The sequence below is a fragment of the Dromaius novaehollandiae genome, chromosome 2, assembly GCF_036370855.1.
Source record: "Dromaius novaehollandiae isolate bDroNov1 chromosome 2, bDroNov1.hap1, whole genome shotgun sequence".
Lineage (NCBI taxonomy): Eukaryota > Metazoa > Chordata > Aves > Casuariiformes > Dromaiidae > Dromaius > Dromaius novaehollandiae.
In genome coordinates this window covers 11515906-11538266 of record NC_088099.1, presented here as the reverse complement: position 1 = coordinate 11538266, position 22361 = coordinate 11515906, and the positions used below count along the sequence as shown (strand labels likewise).

Below are 22361 nucleotides of genomic sequence, written 5' to 3'. Positions count from 1 at the left end.
CTTGTTGCAATTATGATTTCTTAAATTCTCTTTAATTTTTTACTTGCCTCAGAGGGCAGCTGTACTTCATAGTAAAGATGGTTGAGAGCATCCATTCTACTTTGAATAGTAGCATGCAAACCATTAATTCCCTATTCATCTTGGTAGCTTCTCTGTGAATCTAAGTAAAAGGGGTTTTTTTGTTGTTTTTTTTTTCTTCATTCATAAGTAAGGAGTTGAACTGAATTCTTATTTTCCTTGGCAGATTTCTTAGAATCATAGAGTAATTTAGGTTGGAAGGCACTTCAGGCGGTCAGTTAACCCTCTGCTCAGAGCAAATCTAACTTCCAAGTTAGATCAAGTTTCTTTGGCCTTGTCCAGACAAGTTTTGGTATCTCCAAGGATGGAGATTCCAGAAACTTTCTGGGCCGTTTCAGTGCTGCTTCATTCCACTATGAAGACATTCTTTCATGTGTCTGATTGGAATTTTTTCTTGCTGCAACTTGACTGTTGTCTCTTGCCCTTCCCCCATGTACCTCTGAGAAGAGTCTGACTCTGTAGCCTCTAAGTAGATTGCAATTGGATCTGTTAGCCTTCTCTTCTTCAATCTAAACAAACCCATCTCTCTCAGCATCTGCTTATACATTGTGCTCCAGTCCCCTGTTTATCTTGATGGCACTCTGCTGTCTTGTCTTCAGTTTGTCAGTCATTCTTCTGATCCAGAACAGGGTTAGACTTTGTTAACTATGATAAACTATAAAATATCACTGCTTATTTAATACAAAAATTCTGTGCTTTATTATTTGATAACACTGGTAAATTTATGACTAAAGAGGCCCATTCTTGCAGGCCCCATGTTTTTGGTACTCTGATTTTTTTTTTTTCTTTTTTTAAGTAAGAAAATACTGAACTGAAAATTTTCATTCTCGTGTTCAAAGTAAATGATTTGGGAATTTTAATGTAAAATTCTGCAATTACTTTGGAGTAGCTGTTGACAAAAGGGGAAAGCCTATCCCTTAGAATTAAGATTTTTTCAGGTGGCCCAGAAACGTCAAGCATGCTATATGAGACAGACAATACTGATGCTGTATTGTCCAGTGTATAAAAAATAAACACTGCATTTCATAGAGATGGAGGAACTCTGCACAGACTGGCTATTCTTTAAAACAAAAGTTCTTAAATAAACATGTCACTTTCTTCCTTCTTAAGCATGATTTATATTTGTAAAAGTCAGTCCATTCGAACCTTGTTTTCAATGCCACATCAACTACAGAAAAGTAAAACAGCCGTGTGAATACTGTGTTTCAGCTTTTAGGACCATAAGTGGGTTTAAGCATGATTATTTTAAGCCAAGAATATCTGTATTTCTAGTTGTAAGTTTGAGATGGAAAGTTAGTCTTCCGAAAACTTCTTTGTTTTCATGAATTATATCTTACATCAGTGTTAGAGAATTTAGAAAAGAATGAGCTGGTCTTCTGACTAGTTCCTGGCCATTGCTGAGAGTGGTCTTCATTCTTTTTCATTGTAGTTTGCACCACTCATTTTTTTCCAATTTGTTAGATACTGCTCTAATCTTCACCTTAAGGTAAGCGAGTTCTTTCTGATAATGGTTTTCAAAGTAGAGAAGAACAGCTGATCTCCAAAACTGACAAGAATCCCAGCTCATTCTTTTGGAGGGTGGAGTTGTTAGACAAGAACCTAAAGTGCAAGTAACTGATGAAGATATGCTAATGTGCTCACTTGCGTTTGCTCTTTCTCTCACATTGGTGTAGTGGAAACTTAAACGGATAATACATGATATCTGGAAATACCCAGCTTGTATTTTGGATAGCTTTCTGTAAATATGGGTTTTTTTAAAAAAAAACTATGCATAATGTTCTGCTTTTTCCCCACAGTGGAACAACTCTGGGGCAGTCTCCATTAGGACAAATTCAGCTAACAATTCGTCATAGTTCACAAAGAAACAAACTGATCGTGGTAGTGCATTCCTGCAGGTGAGCATAAGATATCAAATTCTATTTTTGTGCATATTTCTTTGTAAACTTCATAATATCTTGACTTATCCTCTTAAATTGATTGATTGTCTGGATGGTCTTTGTTATTTTTAAAAAAATGTACTGATTGTAATTATGCGTAAATACAAAATCATACAGGGCTATCCTCAGAATTAGTAAAACCCTTGTGGAAGATTTCTTATTAGCCTATTGTGTCTCTATTAGAATATAGATAAAGATAGCATTTAGATTTTTATTAGCAGTATCTGAAAGCTATATTGAATGATCTGAATTTTTTATAGAATGACAGGAAACATGATTTTTGGAAAGCCGTATGGCTAAACTATGAATTGGAATTGAAGAAATATATTGCATATTCAACTCTGTTTTCTGCTTACCATTTGTCTGATATTTTACAAGTCACTGCTCAGCATTTCTTTTTCTCTTCCATTGCCTTATTCATTATATTGTAAAGCATATGCTTGTACTTTGTGCAGGTTATCTCACAAGAGGGTCCTAAAATGAATATGCAGATAGTTTTCAATCAGGTGTTATATTTCAAGGGATTTTTTTCAACAAGTTTGATGCTTAATGCATGGGAAGCATCCAAGATGTACATATGGTGATAAAATGAACTTTATTTAGGTATAGCATACTAAATTCACTAATAGTTGTGTAGACACTTGTATTTAAAAATGTCTCATTTATTTTCTAAGTGTTCTTCCTTGTTGTTCATTGATCACAGAAATCTAATAGCCTTTTCAGAAGAAGGATCTGATCCTTATGTTCGAATGTATTTGTTGCCTGACAAGAGAAGATCAGGAAGAAGAAAAACACATGTATCAAAGAAGACATTAAACCCGGTGTTCGATCAAATGTATGTTCTAAGCTGTTTTATATCATGTAACTACAAAGCTGCCAAACCAAGCTTGCTCAGCTTAACTGAGAGTGTGAACTGTTGAAGTTCCTACTAGTCAATGTCAAATTATAACGGTCGCACCTCTTTTCTTCTATAATCTTCCCATCATCCTATCCCCTGTTCTCCCTATAGCCTTTTGTATTCAGCCATTTCTGTCATCTTTTCTACCTTATCCCATGTCAGTTACTTCCCCTTTGTGTTGGCAGCTAAGAAACAGCACTTCTTGGGCAGTGATTGACCAGTCAGAACCTAAGTGCCTTCTAGCTCACCAGTGGTATTGGTATCCCTTCCAGCCAGCAAGCCTGTGGATTCTGGCTGGCTGGTTGCCTGGCTGATAGATCCATGCCTCCTCAGGAGCTTACTGGCCATCGAGTGCCTATGCATGGTCAGATTGCTCAGTCAGTCTATTTAGTGGCACTTCTCAGCATCCAGCAAGTCTGGAAATTCCCCTGTGGGTTATATCCTGGCCCATAGGTTATAAGTTGTGCAAGCTTTTGCAAACTTCTGTTGCATACAAATCCTTATCTACTCCAATTTTTGGTGATTTCTTTTTCACATGTACTCCTACCTCCCATCAATTTTCAATAAAGAAGGCCTTTCTCTGCAGAATGCAGAGAAATGCTACTTAAACCTATGATTAGTCTATTCCAGCATTCCCATTGATGCTATTATGAACTGTCCTATTACTGTCCTATTGTTAGTTGCAGGTTTGTTTTACCAGATGGTCTTGTCTGAAGTGAAAGTTCATAGAAATATCCCAATTAAACTTCATGTTTCTCTCTTATGTTGACATCAGTGAGGCTGGAATAACTTCAATCTATTCTATGCCTGTGAAATCTGAAAATGATTAGTTAGAAGCTGTGGTAAATTTTCCTGACAGTAGAGTGCTCTCCCTTTTATCTCAGATTTGCTTTACTGTGCCTTTCAAAGTAAAACTTATTGCAAAGCAATAAGCATGGGTAAGAACTGTAGTGACAAATAGAGGGTAGATTGTGGTACAGTCTTGTCCTCACTTTCTCCAAGTCCCAGATCTAGCAAACAAAATGCATTCTTCCTTAAAAGTGGATAGGTTTCCTTGGTGTTGCAAGAAGGCTTTTTCTGCACTTCTGTATACTAGGAAAGGAAAGGATCTCTGGTCCTAGAAGAGTGAGGATCAGTAAATGAGTATGTAGAAGACAACTGACTATTCTTTCCCTTCTGTAGAATAGTGTATTGAGCTGTCAGGATGGTAATACTCCTCCTTCTCTTTTCCATAGAATTAGTGCTTGACTTTTTTTTTTTTTTAACCAGTGGCTTCTAGAGAATGTACATAACAGAAGTCTCAAACATTTGAGGCTGATACTAAGCATCATATTGAAGAATAATTCTAGGGGGTTGGGATTTTCTCTCTTCCTCTATATCAGACCTCACTTTTTGGTTTCTGAAGGGGTATAATTTACTTTTGTTTTGAATTGCTGTTTAGCTGTAGGACTTGCACTTTAGGTACAAAATTTGCTCTAAAACATCATTTCCCATGTCAGATTTGATTTCAGTGTTTCCCTACCTGAAGTACAGAGAAGAACACTAGATGTAGCAGTGAAGAACAGTGGCGGTTTCTTGTCCAAAGACAAAGGGCTGCTTGGCAAAGTAAGTTGAAAACAAGCAAATTCCTATCATGCAGTAGCAAGGTATTATATGAAGACTAAAATGCTCGTTTGTTATGAGCTTGCTGGTGTTGACTTAAGTGCTTGAATCAGGTATGAAGCTTTTAAAATTATAGATGGCTTACATGTCAAGTTTCAGTTAGGAAAGGAACAAATTGCAGAGGATGAGAGAAAAGATATCAAATGATGAGACGGTAATATGTTCTAGAGATGTGTATGTTTTGAGGCTGGAAGTAATAGAAGAGACCTGCATGTCTGATTTGATTAATCATACAAATGAAGAAAATAATGGCCAGTAGTAGAAAATAGGTGGTAACTCAGAAAACGGTCTCACAAAACTCAAGTCTTGAAAACAGTTGGTTCAGCCTTTATTTGCAGGAACAATGAGAGAAAAGCATTTGCTTTATATCAAACTGAAAAGACAAGGGCACATAGAAAAACACACAGAACAAATTCATGTTTAGTAATTAAAAGAACAGATTGTCAAATCCATGAAAAAGAACTCGTGCTAGAGACCTTCCTAATGCCCAAGCAAGCTATGGTGTTCACACCTTTACTGTTCTGTAGACACTCATTAAATCACTCTGTTTCCTGCACAAATGATTTGGAGTGTGGAAAAGGGAATGGTAAGTTCTTGCACCCATGAAAGTTGCCATATTCAAACTCTGTACAGAGCATGAGAGATTTCAGAATTGTGGTCAGTTTATGGTGAATGGTGGTGTTCAAGTTTCATCTCTACAAGGAAAGCTGTTAGCATAAATGCATGAGTTGATTTGCCATTGCCAGGATATGCCCTGTAGAGAAGTTATGCCTGTGAGGTGGAACTAAATCACTTAAGGGTGTAGACTTTTAGGTCAAAATCAGCAACTTGAAACTTTACTAGAAGCCTAAAGATGGAGATACCTATGACAGCAAGGACTTAAAATGATCTTTATTAGTGTCATTACTTATACTGTAGTTTACAGGATTGTCAAATTTGATCTTTAAAAAATGTACTTGGAATGTAAGGCACACATAATGCATTGATTACTAATTTAACTTTCTATAGTTACTGATACCTCTGGCATCTGAAGAACTTGCTAAAGGCTGGACCCAGTGGTAAGTAAACCAGTATTTCCCTTTCTAATAATAGCAATATAAAGAAATACCTGTGTGTTAATAGTAGTGTTAGTAATGCACACTGAACGTAAATGAAAGCTCTCCTTTGTTTTCATTTTTAGGTATGATTTAACAGAAGATGGTACTAGGCCGCATGGTGCAAGCTAGGCCCCTGGGTACTGGGAATTCACCACGCATATTTTTGCCAATCTTTATATATTTTTAAAGCATTGCTCTCACAGATGTACCAATATTATTTTTATAGCTTCACTGATTTAGTTCTTAGACACATCCCAAATAATTTTATAACACTTCTTCATTTTATGTAGACATAACCTTTCTCATTGTTAAACTTTGTATTTCATTTTGCTAAACAATTTTATGTGTTACTGTAATGTGCAATAGTACAGTAAAGTAACCTTTTGTGTTTAAAATGATCTTTATGGCAGTTGTACCTATTAGAAAGTGCAAAGATGATGTTCTGCTGTTTTCCTGCCTTGTTTTATATATCACCAATGTATACTGTACCATGTAAATACATACTATTTTTTTATAATTCTTCCATGCTGGTTTGAATTCAGAAGAAATTAGATAAAGGATATAGATATTTTCTTCTACATGCATGTTAATTTCGTTAGATGAATCTTTTTTGTCTTTGCAGCACAATGGTCTTAATGTTGTTCATTTTGTGATATTCTTCAAAAACAAGTTGCAAAAGGCATTATTGCTTTAGTGTGTTTCTGGCCTAGTATGGCTAGTTTAAAATGTACAAAACATTAAAATTTTAATATTTATATATAAATGTATTATTGGAAAATCAAGCTATAGAATATTATAAACAAAAATGAGAATTCTATAAATAATGTGTAAAGAGAGGATGAGGTCCATGAATCAATTTATTAATCGGGGTTTTCATTTGATGGAGTAAGCATAACAAACAGTACAGAGTTTTATTATACAGGTTCACTTGTTTTTTGTTATTTATTCCCATACTCTATAGTACTAGACGTGACCTTCTGAACATATGAGTACATGGATTTTTCTATATTATAAACAAAATGTTTAACTTAGAGCTGTCCTTACCTGCCTTGTTTCATTGATTTATAAGGTATACAAATCAGCTTGCAGTGTAGGTTCATACAGTAGGCATATGTACAGGGCATATGTTATTTTTATTATATTATTCAATACTATGCTAAATAGCATATTATACTATACCTTCAATAATGCTAAAGTGGAACACCAATAGGTAAGAAGGCATGAAACTGAGTTGAAACTGACTGTTTTTACAGTTGCTTCATTGCTACTTAGTGTTTGGTGCATGAAGAAAATGCACTTCAGCGCTCCGGACAGGTTTCCTGAGAAGTCCTGGCATTCTGCTGAAGCATTGCCAGAGTCTGCTGCAAGGCCAGCACTGATACAGTTAGCACATGCTGATATGAATTGCCAGTTGAGAGGTGAGGAGAGAGTATCAACCTGAACAGTTGAGCTCTCAACTCTAATGTTATGAATTATGGGGAAACTTTTGTATCCAGATCTGGTTTTTCTTTCTTGTAAGTTTTCTCAGACTGTTATAAAAATGTGCATTATGAATCCAAGAGAACAGTTCAGCTCTTTCAGAGCTGGAAGCCTCAACCTTGGATAAGTATGCAATTAGACAGACAAAGTATATTATTTAGGTAAGATTCTAGAATGATCTCTCAGAGAAGAAAGAATTTTTAAAGCAGAATAATAAACTCCTGAGACTAGCTTTATTATCAAATGACTGACAGAACCTTAATTCTAGGTGTAGAATATGCCTACATTACTAGATGTACCAAAGTGCCTACCATAGATGTAGCTTTGTCTTTTTCAAGTTTAAGAATTGACTCATTTCAGTTTGTTTAAATTCAGTTTAACATGAGCATTTGTTGCACAGATGTGTGCTCTCACACACAAACACCTCTATACAGTGGTAGCCTTCTTATTGCCACGCTTCATACAAGAGAGTTCTAGCAAACAGACTTGAATGGTGAATTCTGCTGTTGTTTTCTGATGGATTGACCAATATAGAGAGGTTCTCTGTTTCAGTAAGAAAACTTATTTCCATTTGAAGGCTTCACTCTGTATTGGAATGTATACATATCTATATATATACACGCATCTGTTCACATAGAATGTAGTATACCATGAAATATATATATATATATATATATTTTTGTTCTCCATTAAAAGAAATTAGGAAATTGCTAACTAAGAGAATTAATGTAATGAAGATGCAGAAAGCTAAAGCTGATGTAAATAAAGGAGGTGTAGTTCAGGCGGTGTGATTGTCTTTTGCCTCAGTTCAGCCATAGGTGGAGGGACTTTTGCTGTACATCTTGGCCAGTGACTCCCAGGAGTTTCATCCCTAGCCAACAAATAAGCTGTTAGCCTGATTCAGTGTTTCAAGTCTTAAGTGAACTCTGGGGTCAGAAAATGTTAGAAGACTGCACTTGAATTCAAAAAAAATGCCTATTTTGTCTTTGAAAGTCTCTAGAGGAAAAAAGCATGGTGTCAGGTAAATGTGAGATGGTAGTACAGAGTGAGTAACTGAATACATAGGACAGGTTTTCAAAATAGCTCAGCACTGAAAATTAGGGACAGATTATTAAGAGGGCCCAGTACTCATTTAGGAATTTAAAATGAAGAGATTGTATTTTCATTGGAATTCAGCAACTACCATTCTTATTGACAATAATCAGGATGCCAAACTCTAGAAACTTTCTCCTGAGTGAATTTGGATTGGAATAAGATTGCCTAGATAAGACTCCTTCTGCTCTTGACAGTGGAAACAAATCTCTGTATCATAGTTCCTGAGTCCTGAGTGTTCCATTTATATGGAAGTAGCAAGGAAAAACATTGTATTTCCTCTGGGTGAAAATCCACACCTCATTATCAAGTCAATGTATTGAATATCAGCTGATAGCTTTTCATGTAGTTCTTGTTTATCCTGTGCCTTAAAATATGAAGATGTTTAAGAAATGGCTAAAAATAAGGTTTGTTACCTGTATGTACCAACATGTGTTCTCTATTATTGAAACTGTTTTTAGAATTACTCTGCTTCACTGACAAGAAAACCAGCTCTCTTAATTATAGCAGTTGTATAACCCAAACTCAAATCAGCATGCATATCACTTGGATTTGGATTAAAATAATTTTAATTTTCTGTCTTAAATCCTTTATCAGAGCTGCAGCAAATGGTGAGAGTTGAAATGAGAACAAAGGGTAATCAATTTTGTACAGATTGCCTTTTTTGCTCATGTAATTCTACATTATGATGCATGTATTTATTCAATAAATGGTTCATATGGAAGTCTGTGTTATTTTTTACACACACATGCACATGCTTTCCCCCCTTCTGCATATCCCTGTCCTCATTTTTAATTTGGCATTTTTATGCTGTTAAAACAGTCATATTCACTGACTACTCTAACCCAGGTAGCATTCCTGTAAGACATGTGAGTAGATTTGGGGGTTCTTTGTTGTTCAAGTTAAGTTTTTAAATTTAAATTCTCTCATAAACAATCAATTGAAAGTATTACCAAAATTATAGTGCTTTATTTTCTTAAAAGATCCTATGAGTTGAAATACTTTTCAGAAGGTGAAAGAAAATTGAAAAATATAATATCAGTGAGAAGTCTCTAATAGATATTTTCATATTAAGTGGTGTGTTAAACGATTCCTATATGAAAGATTCTTTTTCTTCACGAGTTGAAATCTCCTGTGCATAAGATCCATATGTATGTACTACTTATGTCCCCCTGAACTGTTTTGAAAATATGTATCTATATTTTTTCCAAACTAAGGACCTGAATTACAGATTAATCATTGAGTTTTATTAATATTACTGGGTGTGACTGTGCTTAACATGGTACTTGAGATGGTTTAGTTTAAGCTCTGGATAACGTTTTTGGAAGTGACATATCTTATAATTCAGTTAATTTTAAACTAACTGGGGGTTATCACATGCAAAAAAGCTTCAATATCAAAAGTTTTCTCGTAATATTTAGTATTGGGATCTCACAGAATCACAGAGCAGTGGAGGTTGGAAGGGACCTTTACAGATCATCTAGTCCAAACCCCCTGCTCAAGCAGGGTCACCTACAGCCAATTGCCCAGGGCCCTGTCCAGATGGCTTTTGAATATCTCCAAGGATGGAGGCTCCACAACCTCTGGGCAACCTGTGCCAGTGCTCTGGTACCCTCACAGTAAAAAAAAAAAAAAAAAAAAAAAAAAAAAAGTTTCTCCTCATGTTCAGACAGCACTTCCTGTGTTTCAGTTTGTGCCTGTTGCCTCTCGTCCTGGCACTGGGCACCACTGAAAAGAGTCTGGCCCCCCTCTTCTTTACACCCTCCCTTCAGATATTTATGCACATAGAAAAGATCCCCCCTCAGTCTTCTCTTCTCCAGGCTGAACACTCCCAGCTCTCTCAGCCTTTTCTCTTATGTGAGAGATGCTCCAGTCCCTTATCTTTGTTACTTAGGCTATTAAGATGGTTAAGTGGACCATTCAATCTACTCCTTCCATTTTGCCTGTTTCACTTATGACAAACTCTTGTGTGCATTGATGCCGTGTGCTCCTTTTCTCTATTATGTTGCTAATATGATTCAGATTTTGCTGTGGCATTGCTGAATAATGCAGTGGGAATGGGAAGAGCACCAGAGTTCAGTCTAAAAATTGCTTATGATTGTCAAAAATATAACAGGTTATTTTACGAGAGTCTCAGTGTTCTGTTAGAGCTTATCCTTCCAGGTAACAAGAGAAAACACAGAATTGTCCAACAGAGTTTGTTATTAGGACACAGAAGATAAAGCAGTAGAATTTGAAGTTTTTTAAATCTTTTTTTAAAGTGGTATTATTACAAACAGAAAGTTAAGATACACCTTTCTGTATGCCATTTAACATTTGAAAAATGCACTTCAGTTTCAGCTATTTAAGTTAAAATATATATGCAGTGAAACTTTCATACGTGGTACTTAAAGGTTATTTTAGTTGAACCTTGTGTCTGAAGATGCTCAGTATTCCATTTTAAAGCGGTCATGAACAGTATGCTTAGAATCTATTTAACACCAATGTTCAATTACCTTTTTCTAAAACTGAAAACTACTGTGCTATCCAAAACTGAAGCACTATTTTTGAAAGGTCAGGTATTTTTCAACTCTTAAAATGAGTTTAAAGTAGACTAAACAGTGTTCAGTCTTAAGTACACAGAGTTGTACAGTGTTTTAAAATAAATGTGAGATGCAGCAGTCACTGAGGTTTCTGGAAAGCTTATTTCACAATTGAAATTTGAATATATTTCTACACTTTTTGTAGATGTTTTCAGAAAAAAATTGAGTAGATCTATTAAAAATGTTTGGTGTGTTAATTTTCAATTGGGTTCAGTAAAATAGAGCAGATGAGAAAGTTCTTTTAGAAAAAAGGTTTGGTCTCTGTCCCATGTACTTAAAAGCTTCCAAAAACCAATATGCATTTCTGAAGCTCATGGTTATTGTTACTATAGTCCTGGGACATATGATGACCTGTTGCTTTCAACAGGGGAAAGGTATCTAGGTATGTTTTCCTGTGCTTTGTAGGCTCAGAACATACACACAGGATGTTCATGAGGAGCCTTAATTCTCCTATATTCTCATTTTCATGGTGAAACACAAGTGTTTCATTTTTATTTATTTTATTATGGCCTGAAGAGTGCCTATCAGAAAAGGTGGGAGTGGAGGAATTACTCTGAGTTCTGACTTTCTGACTTTGGCCACTAACATTTTACAAGTAAATTTGTAGCAGAATTGTATATCACAATGATCACATTTTCTTGGAAATAGCACAGGGCTGCCTCTCACCTTCTGCTTAGCTATTTAAATAAAAACTTGTGTTTCTTTAAAGCAAGAAGGCAATGTCATTCAATTTTGACAGGGCATAAGAAATAACATTAGATACAAAGATGAAAGAGCCAGTAGTTATCAAATAATTAATTTTCTTGATATCTAATCTCAACCTAAACTGATAGGTTAAAAGATAGTCTGTAAGTCTATATATTTTTGTATTAGAAGTTAAATCTATAAGAAGAAAATCAAGCTTACTGAAATAGTTAATTACTGTAAGTTCACAGTGAATTAAAAATTGCCCAGTACAAATATCAAAATTATCTTTGGAACTGATTTGAAACTCTGAGGATTATCTTCTATTTTGAATTATCAGTAATCAAGTCATCAAATCAGTAAAATCAGTAATCGGATATCAAGGTTAATACAGTACCTTGTCATTCTGAAATAGTGGCCCTAGAAAATTAAGGAGGCTACTGACCAGGCTCCACATGCCAGTTAGAGGATTTTGTCCATGGTAGCATTATAGAATGATCAGTTAATTCAGTCTATATTAGTTTGATTGTGATTTTAAACCACAATCCTGGAAGGAATTGTGGATTACTGTAGCCTCTAAAATAAAGGGATCGTAAAAGGAACATTCCAACTGCTCCATATTTGTGATCTTTCTTTACTCAAGGATTAAGGGAGGGAGTAATGATGATAAGGGAGGGAGTAATGATGATAAGCGTTACCTCATGTCAGTCTGACAGAACAAGTTTTAAAAAATGCCTATTTTTAAATTAATTTTATTAAAAACAAAGTAAAATTTCCACGTACATTGTCTGGTCAGGTTATCCTTTGCACCTGTCTTTTTGCTCTTTTATTTTTCCACCTCACTCTTTTCTTAGTCCTTACTGTATAAACACGAAGACAAAAGATGAGGAAAAGTAACAGAATAAAGGGTCTATTATACTGTGATTTTTATATGCTTAGTTGTAAAGAACATTTTTTTTTTCTGTCCTGAAAAGGGTATTTTCCAAGTAGTGTTTGATAAGCTGCTGTTTGCCATTCTGTAACCAGCAATTATTGGAGACAGGCTCAAGTTACGTCTGAAAAGCTATGAAAGCTTGATCGAGGAAAGAGGTATCTGTTAAGCTCCAGTCAAGAAGTCTGTCTCTGACAAACACCTTGGCTGATTAGAGAGGCTAGACTCCTGGCAGATGGAAGAAACAGCTGTCCAGAGGGTGCAAAAGCCACTGATGGATCCAAGCTGTCTGAAGCTGATGGTGATGCTCTCTGTTCATCTGCAGGGAATACCGCTTGCCAGTGACCCACAGTGAATCCAGATTGAGAAGACTACTGCAGATCCATTTCCTCGGGTGCTTCCAAAGTGAAGCCAACCTGTCCTCCCCTTTTGCTTTTTGGAGACCTCAGTAGCCATAAACTTTGTATTGCAAAAGACTTAAGGGATAATTTTGACCACTCTTTCCTTTATGATCCAAATGAAATCCAAGAGGTGGAAGCACAGACAAAGCTAGTTGAGATTGCAGCCTTTCACACATGAGCTGCATGTGTCCATGTCCCAGTGAATCACAGCTGTGGTTCTTACCTTGGTGGACAAGTAGCACCTCAGGCTGAGTGCAAGAAATGACATACAGAAATTGTGAAGTCCAAGCAGACCTTTTTTAAAAAAAAGAAAGAAAGAAAAAGTCGCACAATAGACTTGATTTTAGTAATAGGTTGGACTAGATGATATCCTAAGATCCCTTCCACCATGAATTATTCTATGATTCTAGACTAAATGCACTATAGACTTCTCATGCATTTTTGGGCCTGTGCAGTAGGTCTTCATGTGTGTTTTGCTGCAAAACCCCAAACTCTCAGCGATGGACAAGGTAGCAGCTCTGGCTGAGCACAAAAAGGGGCATATGGCAGAAAGTTACAAGCTCTGATAAGTCAGTGTGCAAAAAGTGTTTAGTAATTAGAAATATGTTGATCTGTGCATGGAACCTGAGTTGCAACATAGATAATACTAGCAAAGTGACAATTGTCTATTGGTCCTGAATGAAGGTTATGAATTTTACTGGATCACTGAGCTGAGTTCCCTAAAACAAAAAAATGGACACACATTTGATCATTGTTGCTTCCAATACTGAATTTCCAATAAGTTTTTTTTTTAATTTTTCAACTAGATTTGAAAGCTGATATATTGTTCTACAAACTTCAAGACGTTGATAACTGGGGCTTACCAGGAATTTCACAAAAATTAATAGTTTAATAAAGAGTATTCTGTAAGACTGTCCTACATAGGCTTGAACATTGCAGAAATATTTCAACGGATAAGCTGAAATACTTGAAGTATCTTGCGTGTTTTTCTGTTGCTATCTGTAGGTTTAATATTATCATGTAGCAATGTTTTCAACCTAGAATTAATAAGACCCATTTATCTGGTTCTGCATGAATCATGAAATGCTCTCTCAAGTAAATACAATAACCACTGAACATGTGCTGTATCATAAATTTTGACTTGGAACACAGATGGATAAATCTGAAGAAGTGTGACAAGAGCACTCATCCAAATCAAGAACTCACTGTTTCAAACCTTGTCATTCATATAGGTGACAAGTGAAATGAAAGATACTGAAAACAAGGTAATAAAAATGGCTATTCATGACTTATAAAATGGTGTTTATAGCAATGCTGGTTCTTTGCATTTTATTAGGCAAATCATTAAGTTTAATTAGGTGGCAGGTAAAATAAATTGGACTTGAAGGTTTAAATAGTTAGATAAGCTTTCTGAAAAGAGATATAAATCTTTGAGTTTTGGGCAATTTTGTCCTAAGACAGCTTTCACTGTATTTAATGTCCTTTTTCTAGTTATTATTGGAAATGCACAAAACACTTAGTTTTAAACATTTGAATTTGTTTATAGACCATTTTAGTTTTGCTTTTCTTGTCTTTCACAATCAGACTTTTTTGAATTTATCAAAAGTTTTTGGATTTATGCTTATTAGTGCACAATTTTCTTTTTCTGAAGACATCCTTATATTCCACTAGATGTTGGCGTAGACCCTAACGTCAAAAACCTTTTTTGCTGCCTGTTCGCTTTGTTTCTTGTATTGTAAAAAAGTGGTCTGGATCCTCGGCAGTTTTGGGAGCGGTGCATGAAGTAATCCTAGGTTAAAAGCAGTGAACAACTGGCAGTCTCCTCATTGCACCCCACTCTCCTCTGCTCTAATGCACTGCTGATACTAGCAACATTGAATTTTGTAATGAGGTTAGTAATAATGCCCATACTCAGTTTGCCAAAATATTTTTATGAAAGCATGTAGTCGTGATGCATAGGGAAATAAAACAACTGGTTCAAGTAATTCTACGATTTGAAACTTCCGGTAGATCAAGTTCTATTTTGAGTTCACAACAAATTTAGTATGCATCTGTCAGCAATTCCCTTAGGTGTTTCATGCCTTAGATATTTGGCCTATAAAATTAGAGTTCATTATAGTACCCTCTAGAGAAGGTAGCACAACTTCAGTAAGATTAGTAAGATTAAGTGCAAAAACTTGAAATCAGTCAGAAGCAGGCAGAAGTCAAATTACAGATCTTAGTAGTTTTAAGACACAAGCAAGGACCTCAGTCTTCACTGGTGTATTTGAAACCTTATCATGCTGTAAGTATTTACTTCCACTATTGGTAAAGTAGTCCAAGAATGAGGCTAGAAACTCAGGGTATCTAACAATAATGAAACCCATCCATGAGCAATACGATAAACACAGGGGGAAAAGGATTTTTAAGGGCAAAGACAAAATTCTACAAGAAGAATACCTTACAAAACAATCTTTTTTTAAGGACATGATCAGAAAATACTTGTCAAGTCATATTGTCAAAAGATTCTTGTGATACTAAAAAGTGTTTGGTCTACAGAACAGGAATAATTGACAGGTATGTCTAAACTAGGAAACTTGGAGCACTTTCAAGAGCATGACTTCTGGTGCATACCCTTGCTACGTCCCAGTCTGATATCACACTAACACCTGAGCAAGTATTACCCTCCCTCAATTCCCTATTTGTTAGCTTATGCACAAAGCAAATTAGGCATGAAGCCTCTTGGAATAGCATGGTGGACTTCTGCTAAGTTCCTGATCTGCATCAGGAACATGGAGAAGGGCCATCTCTCACCCTTGACAAAACCTGCATTAATGTGAGGGAGAAATAAATGCTGGTATATTCACCAATCAGCGTAAAAGAGTTTTATAACTATATGTACATATATGTATATATATACACATACACACATGTATGCACACACATATTCATATATATGAGAAACTATCATATGTGTATGTGTGTGTGTGCATGTGTAAATATATATATATAGAGAGAGAAGTAAATCACGTCCACTCTGGTATTTGTAAAATGTATTCATGTTTCATACTAGATAGATGGAACAGTGATCATCTCCTATCTGATGGATGTCTATCTCCATGAAGCCTCTAGGAGTGCTTTTACAATTAAAAACAGTATTTATATACTTTGCAAACAATTCTCCTCCTTATCCACAAAGCCTAAAATAGAATGAGGGTTGAAAGGAGACAAAACACTTCCGTGAGCTGTAAATCACTAATGATTCAACCAGTTAAAATCAATATGGTTAAAGTAATTTAAACACAGCAGATGTGAATGTAGCCTTTTACAGCTGAAACCCCCCCCTGACAAACTAGTTTTATAAATTTACTCATTGATACATAATATTCTGAAAGATGCCCATGATTTTATACTAGAAAATGTTTGTTGTAGTTATAATGAAAAAAGTGATACTCCTTGTTTGAAGTATTCCATTAAGTTCTTTTATACGCAAGTTTTCATGGATTATATTTACAATAGAACAAATTTAGGCGTGCAAGTGTTATGTAATGATCATTTCTTTTTGTTGGCATTTTACAGCATTTCAGAAATCTAATTTTCATTTGCATGACAGTAACAGAAGAGTAAGATTACTGTGATTTGTAACATCACCTACAAGGAAAGAAGTCTAAAAGTAAGAGCATCAACCAACTTGCACTGAAATTCATCCTGGTGGGAAAAGACACCCAGCAGTACCAGTTAATTCCCACAGGGTGGCAGTTCAGTACCTCAGTAGCACCTAGAGCTACTCGAGGGAGTTTCTATTCAGAAAAGCTTTTGCCTTGCCTGTGAGCATTTTAATTCCTTATTTTTTTATCGGAGTTAACATGGATTTTTTTCTTCCGTGGTAAATGTTTTTTTTTCCCTACTTAATCTCTTAAACTCTAAAATCGTTTCATGTTAATATTAATAAATTAGGGAAGTAAGCAGTTTCAAGGTCTAATCACACCGCCATTGAAAACTGTCAGTTGCCTTTGAATAAAGGATGGCATGATTGGCAGTATTACCTTCAGGTAAGGGGAGATCTGGAGAAGTGGAAGAGTGTGAAACTTCATCTCTCTCCCATGCTGTTCAGATTATTTATCAAAGTATGTGAAGATGAAAAAAATCAAGGGAAATGAATGCATGTAAATTATTAACAGCCTGCCTCAGAAGATAAGCAGATTTCATGGATACTGTATTAACTATAACAAATTATATTATATATTCAAAAGAAAAGAAATAGGAGTAACAATTCCAAAAGGTTAGTATATAATGCATACAATAGTCTAATCAGAAACTGTTATCTAGAAAATAACACAGTAAATAGGAAATAAAAATAATAGAAATGTCAAGAAAGCACCTTGACACTCAGGGAGTAACTTGTTTATTTTTACAAGGATTTATAATGTTGATTCATACAGATTAAAATAGAATATTTGATATAGTCCAAACTATGAGATTCTTGTGAAAGACATTTGCAATTGAGATCTCTTATACAGGCCACCGACAAGAAAAAAGACTAGTTTATGATGAAGCACTACAGTACAAACCTTTATTTGCTGTTGCTCAGCAACCATGTGTGGAGGGCCCATTTTTCATTTTTGCTTTAACTTGACTTGACAGGAAAATGATAATAAATATGAGATTATTATCAAAGGGTATAGATTATTTTGAACAGATGAACAGACATGTCAGAAAGAGGCATGTAATTTAGTGGCTCTTGAAAGGGAGAACATTAGGGAAACCGAAAATAGGATTGTAGCTTCATTACTAGCTTATGGTTCATACACGACTCATCCTACCCTCCTCCCCAAACCCCAAAGAACCCTACCAAAGTATTCTGCATCTCTGGTTTCTCTACCTGGTTCTTTAAAATGAATCTTTCAGTGTTACTCAGCCTGTTGTTATCTGTGTCAACTTCTTGTTTCAATAATATGAAAGAATCATTCTGTGGTTGCTATGCAACACAAATCACAAGCTAAAATATGTTTTAGTTCGTTTGCTAAATGGATATGTGCCTGACTAAATAAACAGTAACCAGGTGACTAATGTAGCATCTAATTAAAGGACTAATCAAGGTATTAATGAAATATTCAGTCCATACAAGACATGATAAACAAATCCATCAGTTCAGTTCTAAAATGTCAAAGATTTTTAATATATGCAAAAAGGACAGATATTAGCACAACAAATGTCAGTTTTCATACTTTTTACTTACTTTTACTATTGTACAGGTATGATGATTGCTCCTATGACTCATTTCAAGCAAACTGTTTCATGGCCTTTGCACTTAGCTGAATGCCTAACTTCCAAAGGAAAAAAAAAAAAAAAAAAAAGGAAAGAAAGAAAAAAGGCAGGTCCACTAGATCTGAAATAACCCTAATCTTTGACCCTTTTTTCCTCTGAAGTAGCAAAATGTTCCTTTGATCTGGGGGGCTGTTTCTGGAAGTCAATGTCTGTTGGCTGTCACGGCGTGGCTATTAGGATTGGAGGACAGACGCTGTTTCAGGTGATTGTCCCAGGATCTTTCTCTCCTGGGACCTTTCTCTGTGGTTGCCAGTAGGTAGATGTTGACAAATTGCTGGACTGCCTTTTCCACACTTCAAAGGAGACAAACTTTTGTTTAGGTGAGAATATGACTGATAATGGGGAGAGATATGTGTTTATTGTCCGTGTGCAGAAGAGAGGCTATGATGCTCAAGAGTAGTCTCCTGACTGCTAATTCCTGCTGGCAGACTGTCCCTTCCTTAAGTAATGACCATCTTAATTAAAAATTGCAAATAGTGTAATACATTCTCCAACTGGTGCTTACAGTAATTTTTATCTGGCAAATAATTTATCTGGCAAAGAAGTTTTCTTTTAAAACCCAATGATTTCAAAAGTTTCACATACGTTCTGCTAATGATTTAGGAATTGAAACAGCTTTTCTCTTTTTTTTCAGTAACATTAGTCATCTGTTACACATGTTTTTGAAGGAACACAGAATAGCATTAATTATACAGGGTAAGCATAAAATAAATATTTTTCATCCTATAGTTTTGAAAGTATGTAAAAAAGCAGTTAAATACTTTACTCAGAAAACTTTAAAGCAGGAAAAGTCTTTAAGTCAAACATATATGGCAGAAAATGTTACTGTTCTAGTTTTGAGATGTAGCAAGCTTTAAGAAGATTCCATATCAAAAATAAAAATATTACTGAAAAACATAACTTTTTTTAAAATAGTGAATTTCTACACATAGTATTCTTAATTAAAGGGAATCTGAATGAGATTTTGCTTTTAAAATTACACTCTGGAAAAGTTCAATCAGATGTGAGAATTTTTATATAAATCATTGTTGATTTTATTTTTTATTTGTATAGCGAAGCAGCATATGCTGTACTACAATCATACACTGAAAGGAAACAATTTCAGTCAAACACCTAATTCTTCGGAATGGCTAACAACACTGGGAAGTATTGAAAAATATAATGTTCCTATATAATATATAATATAATTCCCTACTGGGAATGCAAAAATGAAAGATGTAAATTAAGCCCTTAAAAAGACAAACTGGGTATTTTTAGTTTGTAGAGGAGCTCAAACAAGTGGGACAGGGAGTATTACAGAATGGGAAAGCTGTTTGTGCTTAATTCAAGGAGCTGAGTCCAACTACTTCTGCTCACTGCAAAGTAAGTTTGAAAAAAAACAAAAAGCAGCTATCTCCTGATAGATTAAAAAAACATAAAGATTTGTCGAAGTGGAAGTACCCCTGCTTTCCCATAAGCTCTGCTGGCTGGCCTGGTTAGCTTCTTGTTGCTTCGGATGACGAATGCATTCACCATGACCGAGATTAAAAGCGTAGCAGTCAACACTAGCCAGAACATTTTTGGAGAAAAAGCCAATGTAATGAACTGCATGCTGAGGGCTTTCTGAGTAAATGGCAAACGTTTTGGTAATAACACTGTGTCACTGCCACCCGAGATCTATGGAAGAAGCCCTGCTGTTTCCAGAGCATATAAATGAATTTAATTACACTTGTGTTATCCCATTTTGAAGGGGATGAGAATTATGAGACCGCTACAGGAAGACAACAACAAGCCCGTATGTAGATTTACACCCTGTCAGCTACTTCACAGGAACGCATTTGGCGCGCCTGCGGCGCAGCACTACGAGGGGTAGCAGCCGCCCTCTACGGCTGCGCAGGGCGTGACGCCGCCCGCACTAACGGCCGCGCCGGCGCGTTGGGGGAGGGGGAAGGGGGCCGCAGCAACGCCCTTCCCCGCCGCGGCGGAGGGGCCCGGCCCGGCCCTGCGCACGCGCCGCCCCGCCCCGCCCATCGCCGTCGCGCGCCAGCGCCCCCGCCCGCTCGCCGTGGGGCTGCAAGGGAGAGACGAAGCCGGGGGTGAGGCCGGGGGATAAACTCTCGCGAGACGTGAGCGGCGCGCGCCTGCCTGCGCCCAACGGCTGCCGCGGGAGAGTTCGAAATCGCCGGGAGAGCGCGCGGCGGCGGCGGCGGCCGGGTCTCTGTATGAGCGCGGGCAGTGGGCGGCCGGTCGGGCGCGGCCCCGGGCTGGCGGCGGCGGGCCGCCGGGGCAGGGGTGGCGGGTGGGGGGCTGAGCGAGGCGCTGTCCCGTCTCCGAGCAGCCCCCGGGGCTGGTGCCTCTTCCGGCTCTGGGGAGAGGGGCGTTGGCGGCGGGGCGGTCGTGCTGACGCGGGTTTTCTCGGGCAGCGCTGCTGGGGTACTCGGGCTACTCTCCTTTGCTCCGCTGCATTTAAACAGCGAGATCGCCTTTTTTTGTTTTCCTCCTGTGTTAACAGCCAAAGGTTTTTGGAAACGCAACCTATCGATCCATGAGGATTCCTTTCTGTGAGAGTGCCAGGTAAGCGGCCCTGGTGACTGGCCAGTTTCTTCCTCTCGTATTCGGGGCGTACAGCAGTCTGTGGGGCTGTGCACTGAGCCTGGCGATTACCTGGCGACAGTACGTTACTGGTTAATTTGGATCAGTTCCCTGTATTAGCGTCCAAATCATGTTTTGATATGGCCTCACAGACGTGTACATTCAAAGCAGTAGAGGCTGTGTAAGGTCCTCTTCCAGCTGGAAGGACAGGGGTAGGAAAAGTTCATGAGAAATCACTTCGGATGGAAAGTTGCATGTAAGTTAAGCTCTTAGTTTTAAAAAGTGATCTTGCCGGTTTCCTGTAACCTTTGCCTGACAAGACAGAGGAGAGAACCTTGTGCTTTTTCAGTGCTTTTTGTATAAATAAATGCTACTGCCTGGAACGATGGCTACCTAAACAGGGAATGTGTGTTGGAAAAGTTACTCTTGTTAAAAGAAAAAGCATCAATTAAAAATCTTCTTTTAAGACTTTCCTATTTAATAAATAGGGAAATTAAGAATGTACCTACAAATACAGTGGTCTCATGCAGTTATGAATCTAAACACTATAAATCAGGCTGAGGGAAGAAAGAGTGTTTTACAGTGATTTGGATGAAAAAATGTGAGTTCATTCGCTGGGTCCAAGAATTATTCTGAGGTGCTATGCTTCTCTCTAGTGTTTTTTTTTTCTTTTAGGTTTATAACACAAGGAAAAGAAAGACTATAATGAAGCGTGAAGCATTTTTACAAGTTGTGTCCAAGGACTCAATTGAAGACTTTTTGCGTTTTACTCAGATTCCTGTAAGTAAGCCATGATACATGTACATGACTAACAAAATCTTAAGTCTGTTAATAGTGCACAAACTTGTGTCAGAGGGCAGAAAATTTTTCTCTGATACTGCCGTATGTGCTAGAATAATAGCATGTATGCAGAAATAATAGCACTGTTGCAGAAAAGAAGTCCAAAGGGCACTTAATGGAGCATCGTTGAGAAAGCTGTGGAATCTGAAATTTTTCCTGTGTTACAGAGCAGTTAATTTTTTAATACTTAGTTGTTGTATATAGTTTGCAGTTTTAAAATAATGATTAATGCAGCAATAATACTAAAAAATATTTATTTGATACTGATAAAGTTTTATTTTTTAAATGTTGACCTATAAAAGAGTAAGTTTGTTGCTGTATAATCAATGGGAGCTAATATACAGACATAGCAAAGGTATATTTCAGTAGCATTTGTTCATTGATTTGATAGTTCAGGCTGTCTACTACTTCAGTCAATATGCAATTTAATAGTTTTTTCTACCACTGAATGTTCTAGAAGTGTGATAGAGAGTAATAGATTGCTCTCTCTAAATGTAGTATGGCGAGAAGCAGGAAGAGGAACAAAATAAACCCGCTGAAATCTACTAATTAAAAATTCATTCTTCATTTGTGTATGTAATACTGCATAATAATCAGATATAATAATTTGCACTGTGGTGTTTTTCACCAAGTTTCATTCTGGTATTAGACATGCTAGTTCTCCTGAACATCTCTTGCTAACCTGAATAGGTGATATTGTCATGTTTGTTTCTTAAGCTTTCTTTCTAGCAGCCTCTCTATTCTGTTATATAAAACACAAATATTATGAAGAGGGGATATTGAAGTTTTTTCTACTTTACTG

General features: G+C 36.7%; 2 protein-coding genes across 4 annotated transcripts in view; both read left to right on the top strand.

Moving 5' to 3' along the window:
- Nucleotides 1-8967, top strand: part of ESYT2 (extended synaptotagmin 2) — a 95446-nt gene extending 86479 nt beyond the window's left edge. For both annotated transcript variants that reach the window (XM_064505755.1, XM_064505756.1), the window contains 5 exons: nucleotides 1875-1973; nucleotides 2719-2850; nucleotides 4413-4518; nucleotides 5584-5633; nucleotides 5756-8967. In XM_064505755.1, the coding sequence (XP_064361825.1) occupies nucleotides 1875-1973; nucleotides 2719-2850; nucleotides 4413-4518; nucleotides 5584-5633; nucleotides 5756-5801 (433 nt within the window). In that variant the 3' untranslated portion in view covers nucleotides 5802-8967. The remainder of the gene's footprint in view (nucleotides 1-1874; nucleotides 1974-2718; nucleotides 2851-4412; nucleotides 4519-5583; nucleotides 5634-5755) is intronic.
- An 11192-nt stretch (nucleotides 8968-20159) lies between these two features.
- NCAPG2 (non-SMC condensin II complex subunit G2) overlaps nucleotides 20160-22361 on the top strand; it is a 55307-nt gene continuing 53105 nt past the window's right edge. The window contains exons 1-3 of one of the 2 annotated variants that reach the window (XM_064505752.1): nucleotides 20160-20223; nucleotides 20640-20701; nucleotides 21395-21499. In XM_064505752.1, the coding sequence (XP_064361822.1) occupies nucleotides 21425-21499 (75 nt within the window). In that variant the 5' untranslated portion in view covers nucleotides 20160-20223; nucleotides 20640-20701; nucleotides 21395-21424. The other variant, XM_026103076.2, reaches the window with a different exon arrangement.